The sequence below is a fragment of the Oncorhynchus mykiss genome, chromosome 10, assembly GCF_057628025.1.
Source record: "Oncorhynchus mykiss isolate SJ-2025 chromosome 10, ASM5762802v1, whole genome shotgun sequence".
NCBI classification, from domain to species: domain Eukaryota; kingdom Metazoa; phylum Chordata; class Actinopteri; order Salmoniformes; family Salmonidae; genus Oncorhynchus; species Oncorhynchus mykiss.
The window spans coordinates 42,221,924-42,237,799 of NC_143031.1; the positions used below are offsets into that span (position 1 = coordinate 42,221,924).

At 42.1% G+C, this 15,876-nt stretch overlaps 1 protein-coding gene across 3 annotated transcripts; it reads left to right on the forward strand.

Moving 5' to 3' along the window:
* The first annotated feature begins 1,992 nt into the window (after positions 1 to 1,992).
* On the forward strand, positions 1,993 to 7,071 carry LOC110533894 (eukaryotic peptide chain release factor subunit 1). Of its 3 annotated transcripts, none has more exons than XM_021618483.3 (11): positions 1,993 to 2,431; positions 2,833 to 2,943; positions 4,081 to 4,256; positions 4,398 to 4,537; positions 4,787 to 4,925; positions 5,024 to 5,214; positions 5,342 to 5,471; positions 5,599 to 5,781; positions 5,899 to 5,963; positions 6,185 to 6,332; positions 6,473 to 7,071. In XM_021618483.3, the coding sequence occupies exons 2-11, from the start codon at positions 2,858 to 2,860 to the stop codon at positions 6,553 to 6,555; spliced, it is 1,341 nt and encodes a 446-aa protein (XP_021474158.1). In that variant the 5' UTR covers positions 1,993 to 2,431; positions 2,833 to 2,857; the 3' UTR covers positions 6,556 to 7,071. The 3 variants fall into 3 exon arrangements, with proteins under 3 accessions (XP_021474158.1, XP_021474159.1, XP_021474161.1); XM_021618484.3 differs by having other exon boundaries at positions 2,059 to 2,466; XM_021618486.3 differs by having other exon boundaries at positions 2,352 to 2,695.
* The last annotated feature ends 8,805 nt before the right edge of the window (positions 7,072 to 15,876 follow it).

A 15,876-nucleotide genomic window follows, 5' to 3' on the forward strand; every position in this document is an offset into this window, starting at 1 on the left:
TAGACTGCTGACACCCAGTGGAAGCCATATGAATTGCATCAATATGACAATATACAATATGACATTTCTCTTGCATTTCTAAGAGGACCTTATAAATATAATTGTGCTAATGGCAAAATGTAATATTCATAAATGTAAATTTACTAATAAAAAAACATGCTTCTGTGTTTTCTATAAGGAATTCGAGCAGTACATTAAGACCATTATACATTCTTCTAATAAGAAAGATGTTATAACAATCAATGTGTGCATCTTTTAAGGTCTTTGTATAATCTGTCATTTGTTGTACCCCCTAGCATATGTTATCATTGTCTGTTTGTATACTTATATGTATACTGATTTTTCTCCAATAAAAAAAATAAAGAAATTAAATGAAAAAAAAAAAATTCTAAGAGGATAGTCTCGCCAAAAAAAATCCCAGTTAGTTTTTCTTTGGATTTTCTCCTACAATATATTTTGTGTTATATTCTCCTACACTATTTTTGTAATGGCAGATATCCTCTTCGTCTGAAGAGGAGTAAGGATCGGACCAAGATGTAGCATGGTAAGTGTTCATGACGATTTATTAAAAACGAACTGAAATACAAAACAATAACCGCTGTGATGAAACCGAAACAGTACCGTGTGGCGACAAACACTCACACGGAAACAAACACCCACAAACCAACAGTGAAACCCAGGCTACCTAAGTATTATTCTCAATCAGAGACAACTAATGACACCTGCCTCTGATTGAGAACCATACTAGGCTGAACACAAAAACCAACATAGAAAAACAAACATAGACTGCCCACCCCAACTCACGCCCTGACCATACTAAATAAATACTAAACAAAGGAAATAAAGTTCCGAACGTGATAATTTTGACATTTCTACAAAATTCAAAGCGTTGTTTTTCCAATGGTACCAATTGTATGCATATGCTGGCTTCAGGACCTGAGCTACAGGCAGTTTACTTTGGGCATGTCATTCAGGCAGAAAGTGGATAAAAAAAGGGGGCCTATCCGTAAGAAGTTAAATCCAAGGGTTCACATACTTTTCCCACCCTACACGGTGAATGTTTACACGGCTTGTTCAATAAATACATGAGCAAGTATAGTTGTTTGTGTTTTATTAGTTTAAGCAGACTGTTTGTCTATTGTTGTGACTTAGATGAAGATCAGATCAAATTGTATGACTAATATATGCAGAAATCCAGGTAATTCCAAAGGGTTCACATACTTTTTCCTTGCTATTGTATGTTTCTAAAAACCAATGAGAAGATGGCACGTGGGTATATGCTTCTAAAAATAAATTAGGGGATGTGAGATGCAAGACTTGCAGCGAGTTCTGCGTCATAAATAGAATCAACTTCTATTTTAGCGCCCGCCAACACACGAGCAGTGTGGGTACAATGATTGAATAACGTGTGTGTACATTTACTTTTGCAACGCTCGCGACCGGTGCATGTTACAGCGAGCTGTCATTAGACCACGCACTTCACGCAAGACTTCCTATCATTATCAGGAAGTCTACCACTGTCTTCACAGTAGGAATATGGTGCGGTTCGGGACTAAAGTTGGATTCAGACATTTATTTATTATTTTACCACTTTATCTTTTTACCCAATTATACATTTTACCCACATAAAAATGTATATCCCACATTGTCTAGTGTATTTTGTTTTGTCGATATTTTAAAAGATTACCGAAAACTGTTTCCATCAGGCCTGTCGTGACATGTACTTTACTCGCATAAAAAGCTTGGATGGGAACTTGGTTTATTAGCCTACAGAAGCATTTCCCAAACTCGGTCCTTGGTTTTGCCACAACATTTCAAAATGGATTAAAATCTTGTTATTTGAATCAGCTGTGTAGTACTATGACAAAAACCAAAACGTGAACCGAGATTGGGAAACCCTTGCCTACAGCAAAAATATTGGAACACACTGAATTGACTTCCTCTCTGATTACAGGTACGTTTTCAGGTGCATTTTCTCAGGTCCACCCACCCACTCTTTAGCCCAATGAAACATGTCCGAGTGAACCGTAACTATGTCGTTTCCAGGAAATGATCCTCAACCGGGATTCTTTCAACCGCCTTCAAATCAATCTTGTCTCTAGTTACCAAAGCTATGTCGTAAAAATTCGTGAAAACAAAACATCGCTTTTTTGGTCTTAATTCAAAATTTGGCATAAGGTTAGCACTGTGGTCAGGGTTAAGGTTAAGTTTAAAATCAGATTGTAAAACAATACATTATCGAAATGGGCGGTGGTTAAGCCTAAATGGAAGATGACAATATATTTTCGACCTAGGGTTTACCATAATTATGAATTTGTGGCTGTGGTAAATAGTGACGACACCAACATAACGAGGCCCCATCGGGAAGCAACAAACCGGCTTGAGTAGAGCTCGAGCTCAACAACGTCAGGGCTGACGACAAATTAAATAGGTGAGAGATAACTTGCAGACAGAACGGCACTTGGGGCAAGTAACATTGCATGTTTTTGAGCGATCATTGTTAGGAATTGGCGTTTAATCCATATGCATAATTATGTTTCTAATAACGTTGACATTCCGCAATACTTGAGCTAGTGGGGTGGACTCTGGGGCCTGGGCAGGATTTAAAAGCCAGGGCATTTCCCAGCCGAGACCGGTAGCTACTAGGACCTGGTTGCTGACAAGATCAGCTGGGCAAATATTATCGTCCTTGCTGGTGTGTTGGGGAAAAAGTATTATATATCCATTTAATGTTGCTATATTTATCTTGAGGCGTACAACAAACTGTCTGTGTTGTTAACGCCGTCCATAGTTTGATGCTGCTGCTAACGTTACTACATACCCTCACACTAGGTCCTAAATAGACACCGCGGGAAAAATGGCCGACGACCCCAACGCAGCAGACAGGAACGTGGAGATATGGAAGATAAAGAAGTTGATCAAAAGTCTGGAAGCTGCTCGGGGGTACGTGTGGACATGACTAGTGGAAGACATGGCAAATGCCTGGTTTTGTCAGTGACTTTCTTCATCATATTGAGCCACTAACTGGAAGTTAATGGTACCAGGCCCATATATGAGCTAGCTAACAATTATTTTAGTATAAGTTTTAGCTAGCTTACTAACTAGCAAGTGGTGTTAGTTTGAAAATTTATTTGAACACATAGCTAGCTAGCTTTTCAGCTAGCCAACTAAGTCACATGTCAGTGGCATTGATCTAGGTTTCGAAAGTTTGAGTAGTCATGTAGCTAGCTAATGTTACCACAGCTAACGTTAGCTAGGCAGTTATTCGTTTTGTAACTTCAAGGGCTTCTTTACATTCACAGCTAGCTAGCTGACAATACTAGTATCTGAAATTCACAGCTAGTTAGCCTACTAGTATCTAAACCTACACATTGTTTTAGTATAGCAAACACCGCTGATGCCCAACCATATCTAGGTCATCGTTACATTCAAATTGTTTGACACTGGACAAGTTTTCTGCTTTAAATTGTAATTTCATGGCAGTTTTCACTAAGTTAAAACTGTCAGTGCCACATCACGCCTTGACTGGCTGGCAATAGACCTGTCAGCCGGAATAGCTGATGTAGTTGATTTTAGATCAAAAGGTCAAGCAATTCCTATGCCTTTCATTGACCTTAGCTTATCTACATTCCACACCTGTCCTGTGCAATGAGCACTCTCCCAAGTGGTTGTCTATATAGTGCAGTAGGTTGTTTTGAGTTCACTCTGTGAACAAACTACTGTGACCTTCACAACCCTTGACTAGGGGCAGCAGAACTTGTGGCCCACACCTGCCAACATGATAGTCAAAACAAAAATGTGGAAATATGAAGACCACTACTGTAGTAATGTTGTCATCTGACAACCTGTCATAAGAGTTTGCCTTAGGGCAGTCAGGTTTAATACTATACGTGTATGAAAAGGCCTAGCTTGCTTAGGTAAACAGGACACATCTGTAGGACAGGTTTAGCTATCCATAGTTTGTGGTTATTGTTTTTACAAAGTTGTTTCAATAAATAGCTTGCTGACTTACTGTGCAACTGACTTTCTACTCAAAGGATGTGTTTTAACGTGGGTTTAATGCAGTTGATCTCCTCTCAGGAATGGTACGAGTATGATCTCCTTGATTATCCCTCCAAAGGATCAGATCTCCAGAGTGGCCAAGATGTTGGCTGATGAGTTTGGCACTGCATCCAATATTAAAAGCAGAGTCAACAGGCTCTCTGTGCTCGGAGCCATCACCTCTGTACAGCAGAGACTCAAACTCTACAATAAAGGTGTGTATGTGTGAAGTCAGCAGTGAAACCCTCTCTCTCTGTATGAAGTAATTTGGGGTGGTCCTGGCTTGGTTACGGGCTATTCTTATTTCAATCAATTGATCTCTGAGAGCTAACTTATTTTTTTTTTTTACCCTGCAGTGCCTCCCAATGGCTTGGTTGTATACTGTGGCACCATTGTGACGGACGAGGGCAAAGAGAAAAAAGTCAATATTGACTTTGAGCCTTTTAAACCCATCAACACTTCTCTGTATCTCTGTGACAACAAGTTCCACACAGAGGTAAGGTTGTTCAACACTCTGGGTTCATTATATTCCCACCTTACTATCTTTCCTATGGGCTTATTGTGACTAACTGGGAAATAAGGAGTTTTAGATATAAAAAAAATATCTGTGTTGCCTGTTTTGGTGAAACAAGTTGGTGTTGTGTGTGTGTGTAGCCTGAATTTATGCATAGCTGACAGTCAATATTGACCACTTTCTATTTAGATGAGAAATTACATCTTATCTAATGTATTTTCTGTCTCTTAGGCTCTTACAGCCTTGCTGTCAGATGACAGCAAGTTTGGTTTTATTGTGATTGATGGAAGTGGCGCCCTCTTCGGAACCCTGCAGGGAAACACCAGGGAAGTGCTGCACAAGTTCACTGTGGACCTACCCAAGAAGCACGGTTAAAAACCCTACATTCACATGCAACATGCACTCATGAACAGAATTACAGCCAGCCTGTCCACACACAACCACGTATAACAAATGGTCCTCTTTCAGGCAGAGGAGGGCAGTCTGCCTTGCGTTTTGCTCGTTTGAGGATGGAGAAGAGACACAACTATGTCCGAAAGGTGGCGGAGACGGCAGTCACGCTTTTTGTTTCCAACGACAAGGTCAACGTAGCAGGCATGGTCTTGGCTGGTTCAGCTGACTTCAAGACTGAGCTCAGCCAGTCCGATATGTTTGACCCGGTCAGTATCTCCAGACCCACCATTCCAGGGTTTTCTGGTGCCATTGTCAGCATTGCCATTGTAGCATTATACGTCTGATATGTGATCTGTTTGTTGACTGATGAATTGCTGACTCATGTCCATGCAGAGGCTACAAGCAAAGATCCTGAAGCTGGTTGACATATCATATGGTGGGGAGAATGGGTTCAACCAGGCCATTGAGCTGTCTGCAGAAGTGCTTTCCAATGTTAAATTCATTCAGGAGAAGAAACTTATAGGTACTTGGGTACAGCTGATTTGTTCATTTGTGTGAATGTCTACTCCAATATCTATCATGAGTGTCTCTGGCATGGACATGATCCATCCTGTTGTCATATTGATAATATAGAGGACCTCTTCTCCCAGGACGATACTTTGATGAGATCAGCCAGGATACAGGGAAATACTGCTTTGGGGTGGAAGACACACTGAAAGCCCTGGAAATGGGTGCTGTTGAGATTCTGATTGTCTACGAGAACCTGGATACCATGAGATACATCCTGAGATGCCACGGAGCAGAGGGACTTGCAATGGTGGAGAAGGGTACAGGTATGTAAATGATGTGCGCCCTCTACAAAATGCATTCAGTTGAGGGATTCTGGTCTTAACATGTCTCTCTATTTCTTGCCCTATGTCTGTTCTGTTCAACCTTTTCCACTGATCCAGATGAGAAAACGTTGTATTTGACACCAGAGCAGGAGAAAGACAAGTCTCACTTCACAGACAAAGAGGTCAGTGAGAAGTTCTTTCCATAACCTACACAAGTGTATGAAGGAAGTTATTTTGTGGTTCTAGAGGCTCTTTTTAAAATGTGATGTAATTTTGTCTATTCAATTTCACCTATGTCTACTTTCTGTGTTTTGCATCCACCACTTTTATAAGGAGAATTCTCATAAAATGATCTCACAGTTTTCCCTGATCTACTTTTTTGGGTGTGGGTGTATTTCTACAGACTGGGCAGGAGCATGAGCTGATCGAGAGCATGCCGTTACTTGAATGGTTCGCCAACAGCTATAAGAAGTTTGGAGCCTGTCTGGAGATTGTCACTGACAAGAGCCAAGAAGGATCCCAGTTTGTCAAGGGCTTTGGTGGAATTGGTGGTAAGAGTTTGATTATACATTCATAACTAAAGGCTTTTATTATTATTCTGGGGTCATGTGAATATATAAACAAATCTTTTCACTGTAATGCACCTCTGCAGAGTTACCTAAGACTATGATTCTTCCTTTCACCTCCACAGGGATCTTGCGGTACAGGGTGGATTTCCAGGCCATAGAGTACCAAGGAGAAGACGATGAGTTATTTGATTTGGATGACTACTAGGTAGTTGAGACTGACAAGAAATGAATCAATTGAAAGGCTTTCCCTGATTTGACCGAGATACTGGTGGAAGGAAAGCAAGTAGTCAGGAGGGAGACCCAGACCTTCAAATAAAAGACATGGATGTGATGCCGTATATCAACGTTTCCCTGACTTGAAGCAGTGACTCATCACCTGGCTGGATGGAGCTAGCCTTGGTTTGTTCCTCTCCACTCTACATTAATGACTGATTCAAAGTGACTGATTCAAAGTGACTGACAGCAAGGCCACACTTCTCCTGCCTGCTTGGCCTTCTCTAGGCCACACTGATAGGTTATACAAATCTATTTTTGTCATCACTCCCCACTTTCTTCTTCCAACTCAATTTTCCTTTATTTTTTAACATTTTTACTGGTACCAGCTGCTGTTGTGTTTTGAGATTTTGATTCTGATTATTTTGTTTTCCTTTTTAAAATCAAATTTATGTAGAGGGCAAGGAAATAATGATTAAATTGGAGCTGCTTTACTATCCCATACCCAGTCCCTGCCTCCCGTCTCATCCAATCTTTATTTCAGCACCTGCTTTATTTTGTCCCAGCTCCCCCCTGGTAATTTATTCACTGTCACAGGTGCTGTACTCTGAGCCCGTACTGTTTTCTTGTATGTTTTTTCATTTAGAGGACCCTTGCCCTTTATGACTCATACAGAGTTCCCAGAGCTGAGATTTAGGTTTGTACGTCTGCTTTTATGTTGCCTTGTACACACACCACTCTATTAAGCATAATGAACCATGCCCTCAGTGCTGTGACCATTCATACCCCCCCCCTCTGTTCCACAGAGACATGTGTCCAATGTTTACTGATTGATTGGTCAGTTTGGTACTGTGCAATTCAGACAATGAGAGCCAGTGTGCTTGTTGCCAGGCAGTTTTGTATGTCTTGTCTTCCAGGCATGTTACTGGGTCGTGTTCAATACTGAACGACCAGTTGAAGAGTGTGATTATGATGGCCCAGGGGGCAGTTACCATACGGTGTACAGTACGAGTTCTGTGATTTTTAGATGGTCACAGCCATGTTGATCAGGCCACCACCAAAGCTGTTGAAGAACGGTGTGTAGTGTTTTTGGGGAAACGTGTCATTCAATACAAACCGTTGCGCGATGTTGCAAACGTTGACGTGTCCTGAATGCACCCCTGGTATGAGCACTCTATAGGCAAGAAGATTGTTCACCAGGGATGGGGGGGGGGGGGCGGATTGGTGTCACACTTTTTCCCCATCCATAGCAAACAGCTGATTTTAAACTAATTGCATTCTAAACTGTAGAGCTTGATTATTGGCATCACATGCTTTAACAACAGGTGTAGACTAACAGTGAAATGCTTACTTACTGGTCTTCCCAACAATGCAGATTTTTTTTAAAGACAAATAATAGAATAACATGGAATAAATACAATGATTAATGATAACTTGGCTATATACACACAGTAGTACTGAGTCTGCAGGGGTATGAGATAATTGAGGTAGATATGTACATATAGGGAGGGATAAAGTGACTAGACAACAGGATAGATAAACGGCAATGTATGTGATGAGTCCGACTTAGTGCAAAAAGTGTCAATGCAGATAATTAGTCTGGGTAGCTATTGCTTAACTATTTAGCAGTCGTGGCTTGGGGGTAGAAGTTGTTCGGGGTCGTGTTGGTTCCAGTCAGGCGTTTCAGCTGGGGTTGGGGGAAATGTGACAACAATCAGGCCCCTGAGGACTGGAGTTGCCCATCCTGATCCACATCAATAGAAATCTGTATAGTTATTATTTTTGAGTACGATGGTACTGGATGAGAATGACTAATGGCTCTGACTGTCTCTAGTCTTTCCCCTACCATTATATACAGTGCCTTGCGAAAGTATTTGGCCCCCTTGAATTTTGACCTTTTGCCACATTTCAGGCTCCAAACATAAAGATATAAAACTGTATTTTTTTTGTGAAGAATCAACAACAAGTGGGACACAATCATGAAGTGGAACGACATTTATTGGATATTTCAAACTTTTTTTAACAAATCAAAAACTGAAAAATTGGGCGTGCAAAATTATTCAGCCCCCTTAAATTAATACTTTGTAGCGCCACCTTTTGCTGCGATTAAAGCTGTAAGTCGCTTGGGGTATGTCTCTATCAGTTTTGCACATCGAGAGACTGAAATTTTTTCCCATTCCTCCTTGCAAAACAGCTCGAGCTCAGTGAGGTTGGATGGAGAGCATTTGTGAACAGCAGTTTTTTGTTCTTTCCACAGATTCTCGATTGGATTCAGGTCTGGACTTTGACTTGGCCATTCTAACACCTGGATATGTTTATTTTTGAACCATTCCATTGTAGATTTTGCTTTATGTTTTGGATCATTGTCTTGTTGGAAGACAAATCTCCGTCCCAGTCTCAGGTCTTTTGCAGACTCCATCAGGTTTTCTTCCAGAATGGTCCTGTATTTGGCTCCATCCATCTTCCCATCAATTTTAACCATCTTCCCTGTCCCTGCTGAAGAAAAGCAGGCCCAAACCATGATGCTGCCACCACCATGTTTGACAGTGGGGATGGTGTGTTCAGCTGTGTTGCTTTTACGCCAAACATAACGTTTTGCATTGTTGCCAAAAAGTTCAATTTTGGTTTCATCTGACCAGAGCACCTTCTTCCACATGTTTGGTGTGTCTCCCAGGTGGCTTGTGGCAAACTTTAAACAACACTTTTTATGGATATCTTTAAGAAATGGCTTTCTTCTCGCCACTCTTCCATAAAGGCCAGATTTGTGCAATATACGACTGATTGTTGTCCTATGGACAGAGTCTCCCACCTCAGCTGTAGATCTCTGCAGTTCATCCAGAGTGATCATGGGCCTCTTGGCTGCATCTCTGATCAGTCTTCTCCTTGTATGAGCTGAGAGACCTCTGAGACTATCACAGTGCAGGTGCATTTATACGGAGACTTGATTACACACAGGTGGATTGTATTTATCATCATTAGTCATTTAGGTCAACATTGGATCATTCAGAGATCCTCACTGAACTTCTGGAGAGTTTGCTGCACTGAAAGTAAAGGGGCTGAATAATTTTGCACGCCCAATTTTTCAGTTTTTGATTTGTTAAAGTTTGAAATATCCAATAAATGTCGTTCCACTTCATGATTGTGTCCCACTTGTTGTTGATTCTTCACAAAAAAAATACAGTTTTATATCTTTGTTTGAAGTCTGAAATGTGGCAAAAGGTCGCAAAGTTCAAGGGGGCCAAATACTTTCGCAAGGCACTGTATACAGTGGGGAGAAAAAGTATTTGATACACTGCTGATTTTGCAGGTTTTCCTACTTACAAAGCATGTAGTCTAATTTTTATCATAGGTACACTTCAACTGTGAGAGATGGAATCAAACAAAAACCCAGAAAACCACTTTGTATAATTAAGTAACTAATTTGCATTTTATTGCATGACATAAGTATTTGATACATCAGAAAAGCAGAACTTCATATTTGGTACAGAAACCTTTGTTTGCAATTAGAGATCATACGTTTCCTGTAGTTCTTGACCATGTTTGCACATACTGTAGCAGGGATATTGGCCCACTCCTCCATACCGACCTTCTCCAGATCCTTCAGGTTTTGGGGCTGTCGCTGGGCAATACGGACTTTCAGCTCCCTCAAGATTTTCTATTGGGTCTGGAGACTGGCTAGGCCACTCCAGGACCTTGAGATGCTTCTTACAGAGCCACTCCTTAGTTGCCCTGGCTGTGTGTTTCGGGTCGTTGTCATGCTGGAAGACCCAGCCACGACCCATCTTCAATGCTTTTACTGAGGGAAGGAGGTTGTTGGCCAAGATCTTGCGATACGTGGCCCCATCCATCCTCCCCTCAATACGGTGCAGTCGTCCTGTCCCCTTTGCAGAAAAGCATCCCCAAAGAATGTTTCCACCTCCATGCTTCACGGTTGGGATGGTGTTCTTGGGGTTGTACTCATCCTTCATCTTCCTCCAAACACGGCGAGTGGAGTTTAGACCAAAAAGCGCTATTTTTGTCTAATCAGACCACATGACCTTCTCCCATTCCTCCTCTGGATCATTCAGATGGTCATTGGCAAACTTCAGATGGGCCTGAACATGCGCTGGCTTGAGCAGGGGCACCTTGCGTGCCCTGCAGGATTTTAATCCACGACGGGTAGTGTTACTAATGGTTTTCTTTGAGACTGTGGTCCCAGTTCTCTTCAGGTCATTTGACCAGGTCCTGCCGTGTGGTTCTGGGCTGATCCTCACCTTCCTCATGATCATCGATGCCCCACGAGGTGAGATCTTGCATGGAGCCCCACACCGAGGGTGATTGACCGTCATCTTGAACTTCTTCCATTTTCTAATAATTGCGCCAACAGTTGTTGCCTTCTCACCAAGCTGCTTGCCTATTGTCCTGTAGCCCATCCCAGCCTTGTGCAGGTCTACAATGTTATCCCTGATGTCCTTACACAGCTATCTGGTCTTGACCATTGTGGAGAGGTTGGAGTCTGATTTAGTGTGTGGACAGGTGTCTTTTACACAGGTAATGAGTTCAAACAGGTGCAGGTAATGACTTGAGAACGGGAGGGCTTAAAGAAAAACTAACAGGTCTGTGAGAGCTGGAATTCTTACTGGTTGGTAGGTGATCAAATACTTATGTCATGCAATAAAATGCAAATTAATTAATTAAAAATCATACAATGTGATTTTCTGGATTTTGTTTAATTTTCAGTCTCACAATTTTCCATCTCACAGTGTACCTTATGATAAAAATTACATGCTTTGTAAGTAGGAAAACACTGTCGATTTTGCAGGTTATCAAATACTTGTTCTTCCCACTGTAGGTAACTGCCAAAATATAGCAAATGAGGGATACAAAGTATATTGAAAGCAGGTGGTTCCACACAGGTGTGGCTCCTAAGAATTCGTATGCTTATGGTCACGTATAAAAATGCTGGGCAAGCCCAGTTGCCGATTATTTGGGCTACCATGGCTATGCCCCCATAGGATGACAATGCACCCATCCACAAGGTATGAGTGGGCACTAAATGGTTTGATGAGCATGAAAACAATGTAAACCATATGCCATAGCCGTCTCAGTCACCAGATCTCAACCCAACTGAACACTTATGGGAGATTCTGGAGCGGTGCCCGAGATGGTGTTTTTCACCACCATGTCCAACAAAACACAATGATTGCATTTCTCGTGTAATAATGGTGTCACATCCCTCCAATAGACTTCCAGACCCATGTAGAATCTATGCCAATGCGCATTGAAGCTGTTCTAGCTCGTTGTGGTCCGGCGACCTATTAAGACGCTTTAGTTTAGTGTTCCCTTTATTTTGGCAGTTATCTGTAGGTTTGACACAGCCCTGCCTGGCTCTGTTTCTCCCTGCCCGAAAGGATTTAGTCACGGAACATTTTGGTCAGAGGCACTGGATGTTGGTTTGGGGGCCTTTGTGGCTTGCGGTGTCTAAAAAAATATATTTTGTCAGCCTGAATGTGAGCTATTGGGGTGGGGACTATTGTCTGGATCTGGCACGTAAGAATGGGATGGTTCTATGTAGCCCCTTTCGGGGCACAGTGAGCTATTTTATCAAGTTATGAATGTGATGTCTTTTCAACATCAAAAGCCGCCCATGTTATGACATTTTCTGGATTAGATCTATTCATCTTGTCACCATTTTGTATGAGATGTATTAAATGACCTCATTGTTTGCAAATCAGGTGTCAAGACTTGGTTGGCCCAGTGGATTTCCTATTAGAAAGGTTCATAAAATTAAGATTATGGGATATATATACACACACAAAGGGAACACTTAAACAACACAATGTAACTCCAAGTCAATCACACTTCTGTGAAATCAAACTTTATTTTTGAGCAGTGTGTGTATATATATATATATATATATATATATATATACTGCTCAAATATATAAAAAAATAATAAAATAACACATCCTAGATCTGAATGAAAATAATATTCTTATTAAATACTTTTTTCTTTACATAGTTGAATGTGCTGACAACAAAATCACACAAATTATCAATGGAAATCAAATGTATCAACCCATGGAGGTCTGGATTTGAAGTCACACTCAAAATTAAAGTGGAAAACCACACTACAGGCTGATCCAACTTTGATGTAATGTTCTTAAAATTAGGCTCAGTAGTGTGTGTGGCCTCCACGTGCCTGTATGACCTCCCTACAACGCCTGGGCATGCTCCTGATGAGGTGGCGGATGGTCTTCTGAGGGATCTCCTCCCATACCTGGACTAAAGCATCCGCCAACTCCTGGACAGTCTGTGGATGGAGCGAGACATGATGTCCCAGATGTGCTCAATTGGATTCAGGTCTGGGGGACGGGCGGGCCAGTCCATAGCATCAATGCCTTCCTCTTGCAGGAACTGCTGACGCACTCCAGCCACATGAGGTCTAGCAATGTCTTGCTTCAGGAGGAACCCAGGGCCAACCGCACCAGCATATGGTCTCACAAGGGGTCTGAGGATCTCATCTCGGTACCTAATGGCAGTCAGGCTACCTCTGGCGAGCACATGGAGGGCTGTGCGGCCCCCCAAAGAAATGCCACCCCATACCATGACTGACCCACCGCCAAACCGGTCATGCTGGAGGATGTTGCAGGCAGCAGAACGTTCTCCGCGGCGTCTCCAGACTGTCACGTCTGTCACGTGCTCAGTGTGAATCTGCTTTCATCTGTGAAGAGCACAGGGCGCCAGTGGCGAATTTGCCAATCTTGGTGTTCTCTGGCAAATGCCAAACGTCCTGCACGCTGTTGGGCTGTAAGCACAACCCCCACCTGTGGACGTCGGGCCCTCATACCACCCTCATGGAGTCTGTTTCTGACAGACACATGCACATTTGTGGCCTGCTGGAGGTAATTTTGCAGGGCTCTGGCAGTGCTCCTCCTTGCACAAAGGCGAAGGTAGCGGTCCTGCTGCTGGGTTGTTGGCCTCCTCCACGTCTCCTGATGTACTGGCCTGTCTCCTGGTAGTGCCTCCATGCTCTGGACACTACGCTGACAGACACAGCAAACCTTCTTGCCACAGCTCGCATTGATGTACCATCCTGGATGAGCTGCACTACCTGAGCCACTTGTGTGGGTTGTAGACTCCATCTCATGCTACCACTAGAGTGAAAGCACTGCCAGCATTCAAAAGTGACCAAAACATCAGCCAGGAAGCATAGGAACTGAGAAGTGGTCTGTGGTTATCACCTGCAGAACCACTCCTTTATTGGGGGTGTCTTGCTAATTGCCTATAATTTCCACCTGTTGTCTATTCCATTTGCACAACAGCATGTGACATTTATTGTCAATCAGTGTTGCTTCCTAAGTGGACAGTTTGATTTCACAGAAGTGTGATTGACTTGGAGTTACATTGTGTTGTTTAAGTGTTCCCTTTATTTTTTTGAGCAGTGTGTGTGTGTATGTGTATGTGTGTGTGTGTGTATGTATATATATATATATATATATATATATATATATATATATATATATATATATATATACACATACACACATAAAAAAAAGTATTTAGTCAGCCACCAATTGTGCAAGTTCTCCCACTTAAAAAGATGAGATGCCTGTAATTTTCATCAAAGGTACACTTCAACTATGACAGACAAAATGAGAAAGAAAATCCTGAAAATCACATTGTAGGATTTTTATGAATTTATTTGCAAATTATGGTGGAAAATAAGTATTTGGTCACCTACAAACAAGCAAGATTTCTGGCTCTCACAGACCTGTAACTTCTTTAAGAGGCTCCTCTGTCCTCCACTTGTTACCTGTATTAATGCCACCTGTTTGAACTTGTTATCAGTATAAAAGACACCTGTCCACAACCTCAAACAGTCACACTCCAAACTCCACTATGACCAAGACCAAAGAGCTGTCAAAGGACACCAGAAACAAAATTGTAGACCTGCACCAGGCTGGGAAGACTGAATCTGCAATAGGTAAGCAGCTTGGTTTGAAGAAATCAACTGTGGGAGCAATTATTAGGAAATGGAAGACATACAAGACCACTGATAATCTCCCTCGATCTGGGGCTCCACGCAAGATCTCACCCCATGGGGTCAAAATGATCACAAGAACGGTGAGCAAAAATCCCAGAACCACACAGGGGGACCTAGTGAATGACCTGCAGAGAGCTGGGACCAAAGTAACAAAGCCTACCATCAGTAACACTATGCCGCCAGGGACTCAAATCCTGCAGTGCCAGACGTGTCTCCCTGCTTAAGCCAGTACATGACCAGGCCTGTCTGAAGTTTGCTAGAGAGCATTTGGATGATCCAGAAGAAGAATGGGAGATTGTCATATGGTCAGATGAAACCAAAATATAACTTTTTGGTAAAAACTCAACTCGTTGTGTTTGGAGGACAAAGATTGCTGAGTTGCATCCAAAGAACACCATACCTACTGTGAAGCATGGGGGTGGAAACATCATGCTTTGGGGCTGTTTTTCTGCAAAGGGACCAGGACGACTGATCCGTTTAAAGGAAAGAATGAATGGGGCCATGTATCGTGAGATTTTGAGTAAAATCCTCCTTCCATCAGCAAGGGCATTGAAGATGAAACGTGGCTGGGTCTTTCAGCATGACAATGATCCCAAACACACCGCCCGGGCAACGAAGGAGTGGCTTCGTAAGAAGCATTTCAAGGTCCTGGAGTGGCCTAGCCAGTCTCCAGATCTCAACCCCATAGAAAATATTTTTGGAGGGAGTTGAAAGTCCGTGTTGCCCAGCAACAGCCCCAAAACATCATTGCTCTAGAGGAGATCTGCATGGAGGAATGGGCCAAAATACCAGCAACAGTGTGTGAAAACCTTGTGAAGACTTACAGAAAACGTTTGACCTCTGTCATTGCCAACAAAGGGTATATAACAAAGTATTGAGATAAACTTTTGTTATTGACCAATACTTATTTTCCACCATAATTTGCAAATAAATTCATAAGAAATCCTACAATGTGATTTTCTGGATTTTTTTTCTCATTTTGTCTGTCATAGTTGAAGTGTACATATGATGAAAATTACAGGCCTCTCTCATCTTTTTAAGTGGGAGAACTTGCACAATTGGTGGCTGACTAAATACTTTTTTGCCCCACTGTATATATACTCCTGAATATGACTTTCGTGTGACTGCAGGTGTGTGCTGCTTGATTCAGGGCTTATTTAGTATACACAAAGTAAATATTACCCTTTGCATTTTTTTTCCAACAGGAATTTTAGTGTATTGAATGTCTTGGTACATCCAGTGAAAAGTACACTATTCTCTTCGCTGTTAAACGGGAAAGTTACGTGTC

Excerpts from the sequence above, each read along its gene's own strand:
- LOC110533894 (XM_021618483.3), top strand. The coding sequence starts at position 2,858 with ATGGCCGACGACCCCAACGCAGCAGACAGGAACGTGGAGATATGGAAG. Across the intron at positions 2,944-4,080 it reads AGTCTGGAAGCTGCTCGGGG|GAATGGTACGAGTATGATCT; the intron begins GTACGTGTGGAC and ends ATCTCCTCTCAG. Across the intron at positions 4,926-5,023 it reads GGACCTACCCAAGAAGCACG|GCAGAGGAGGGCAGTCTGCC; the intron begins GTTAAAAACCCT and ends GTCCTCTTTCAG.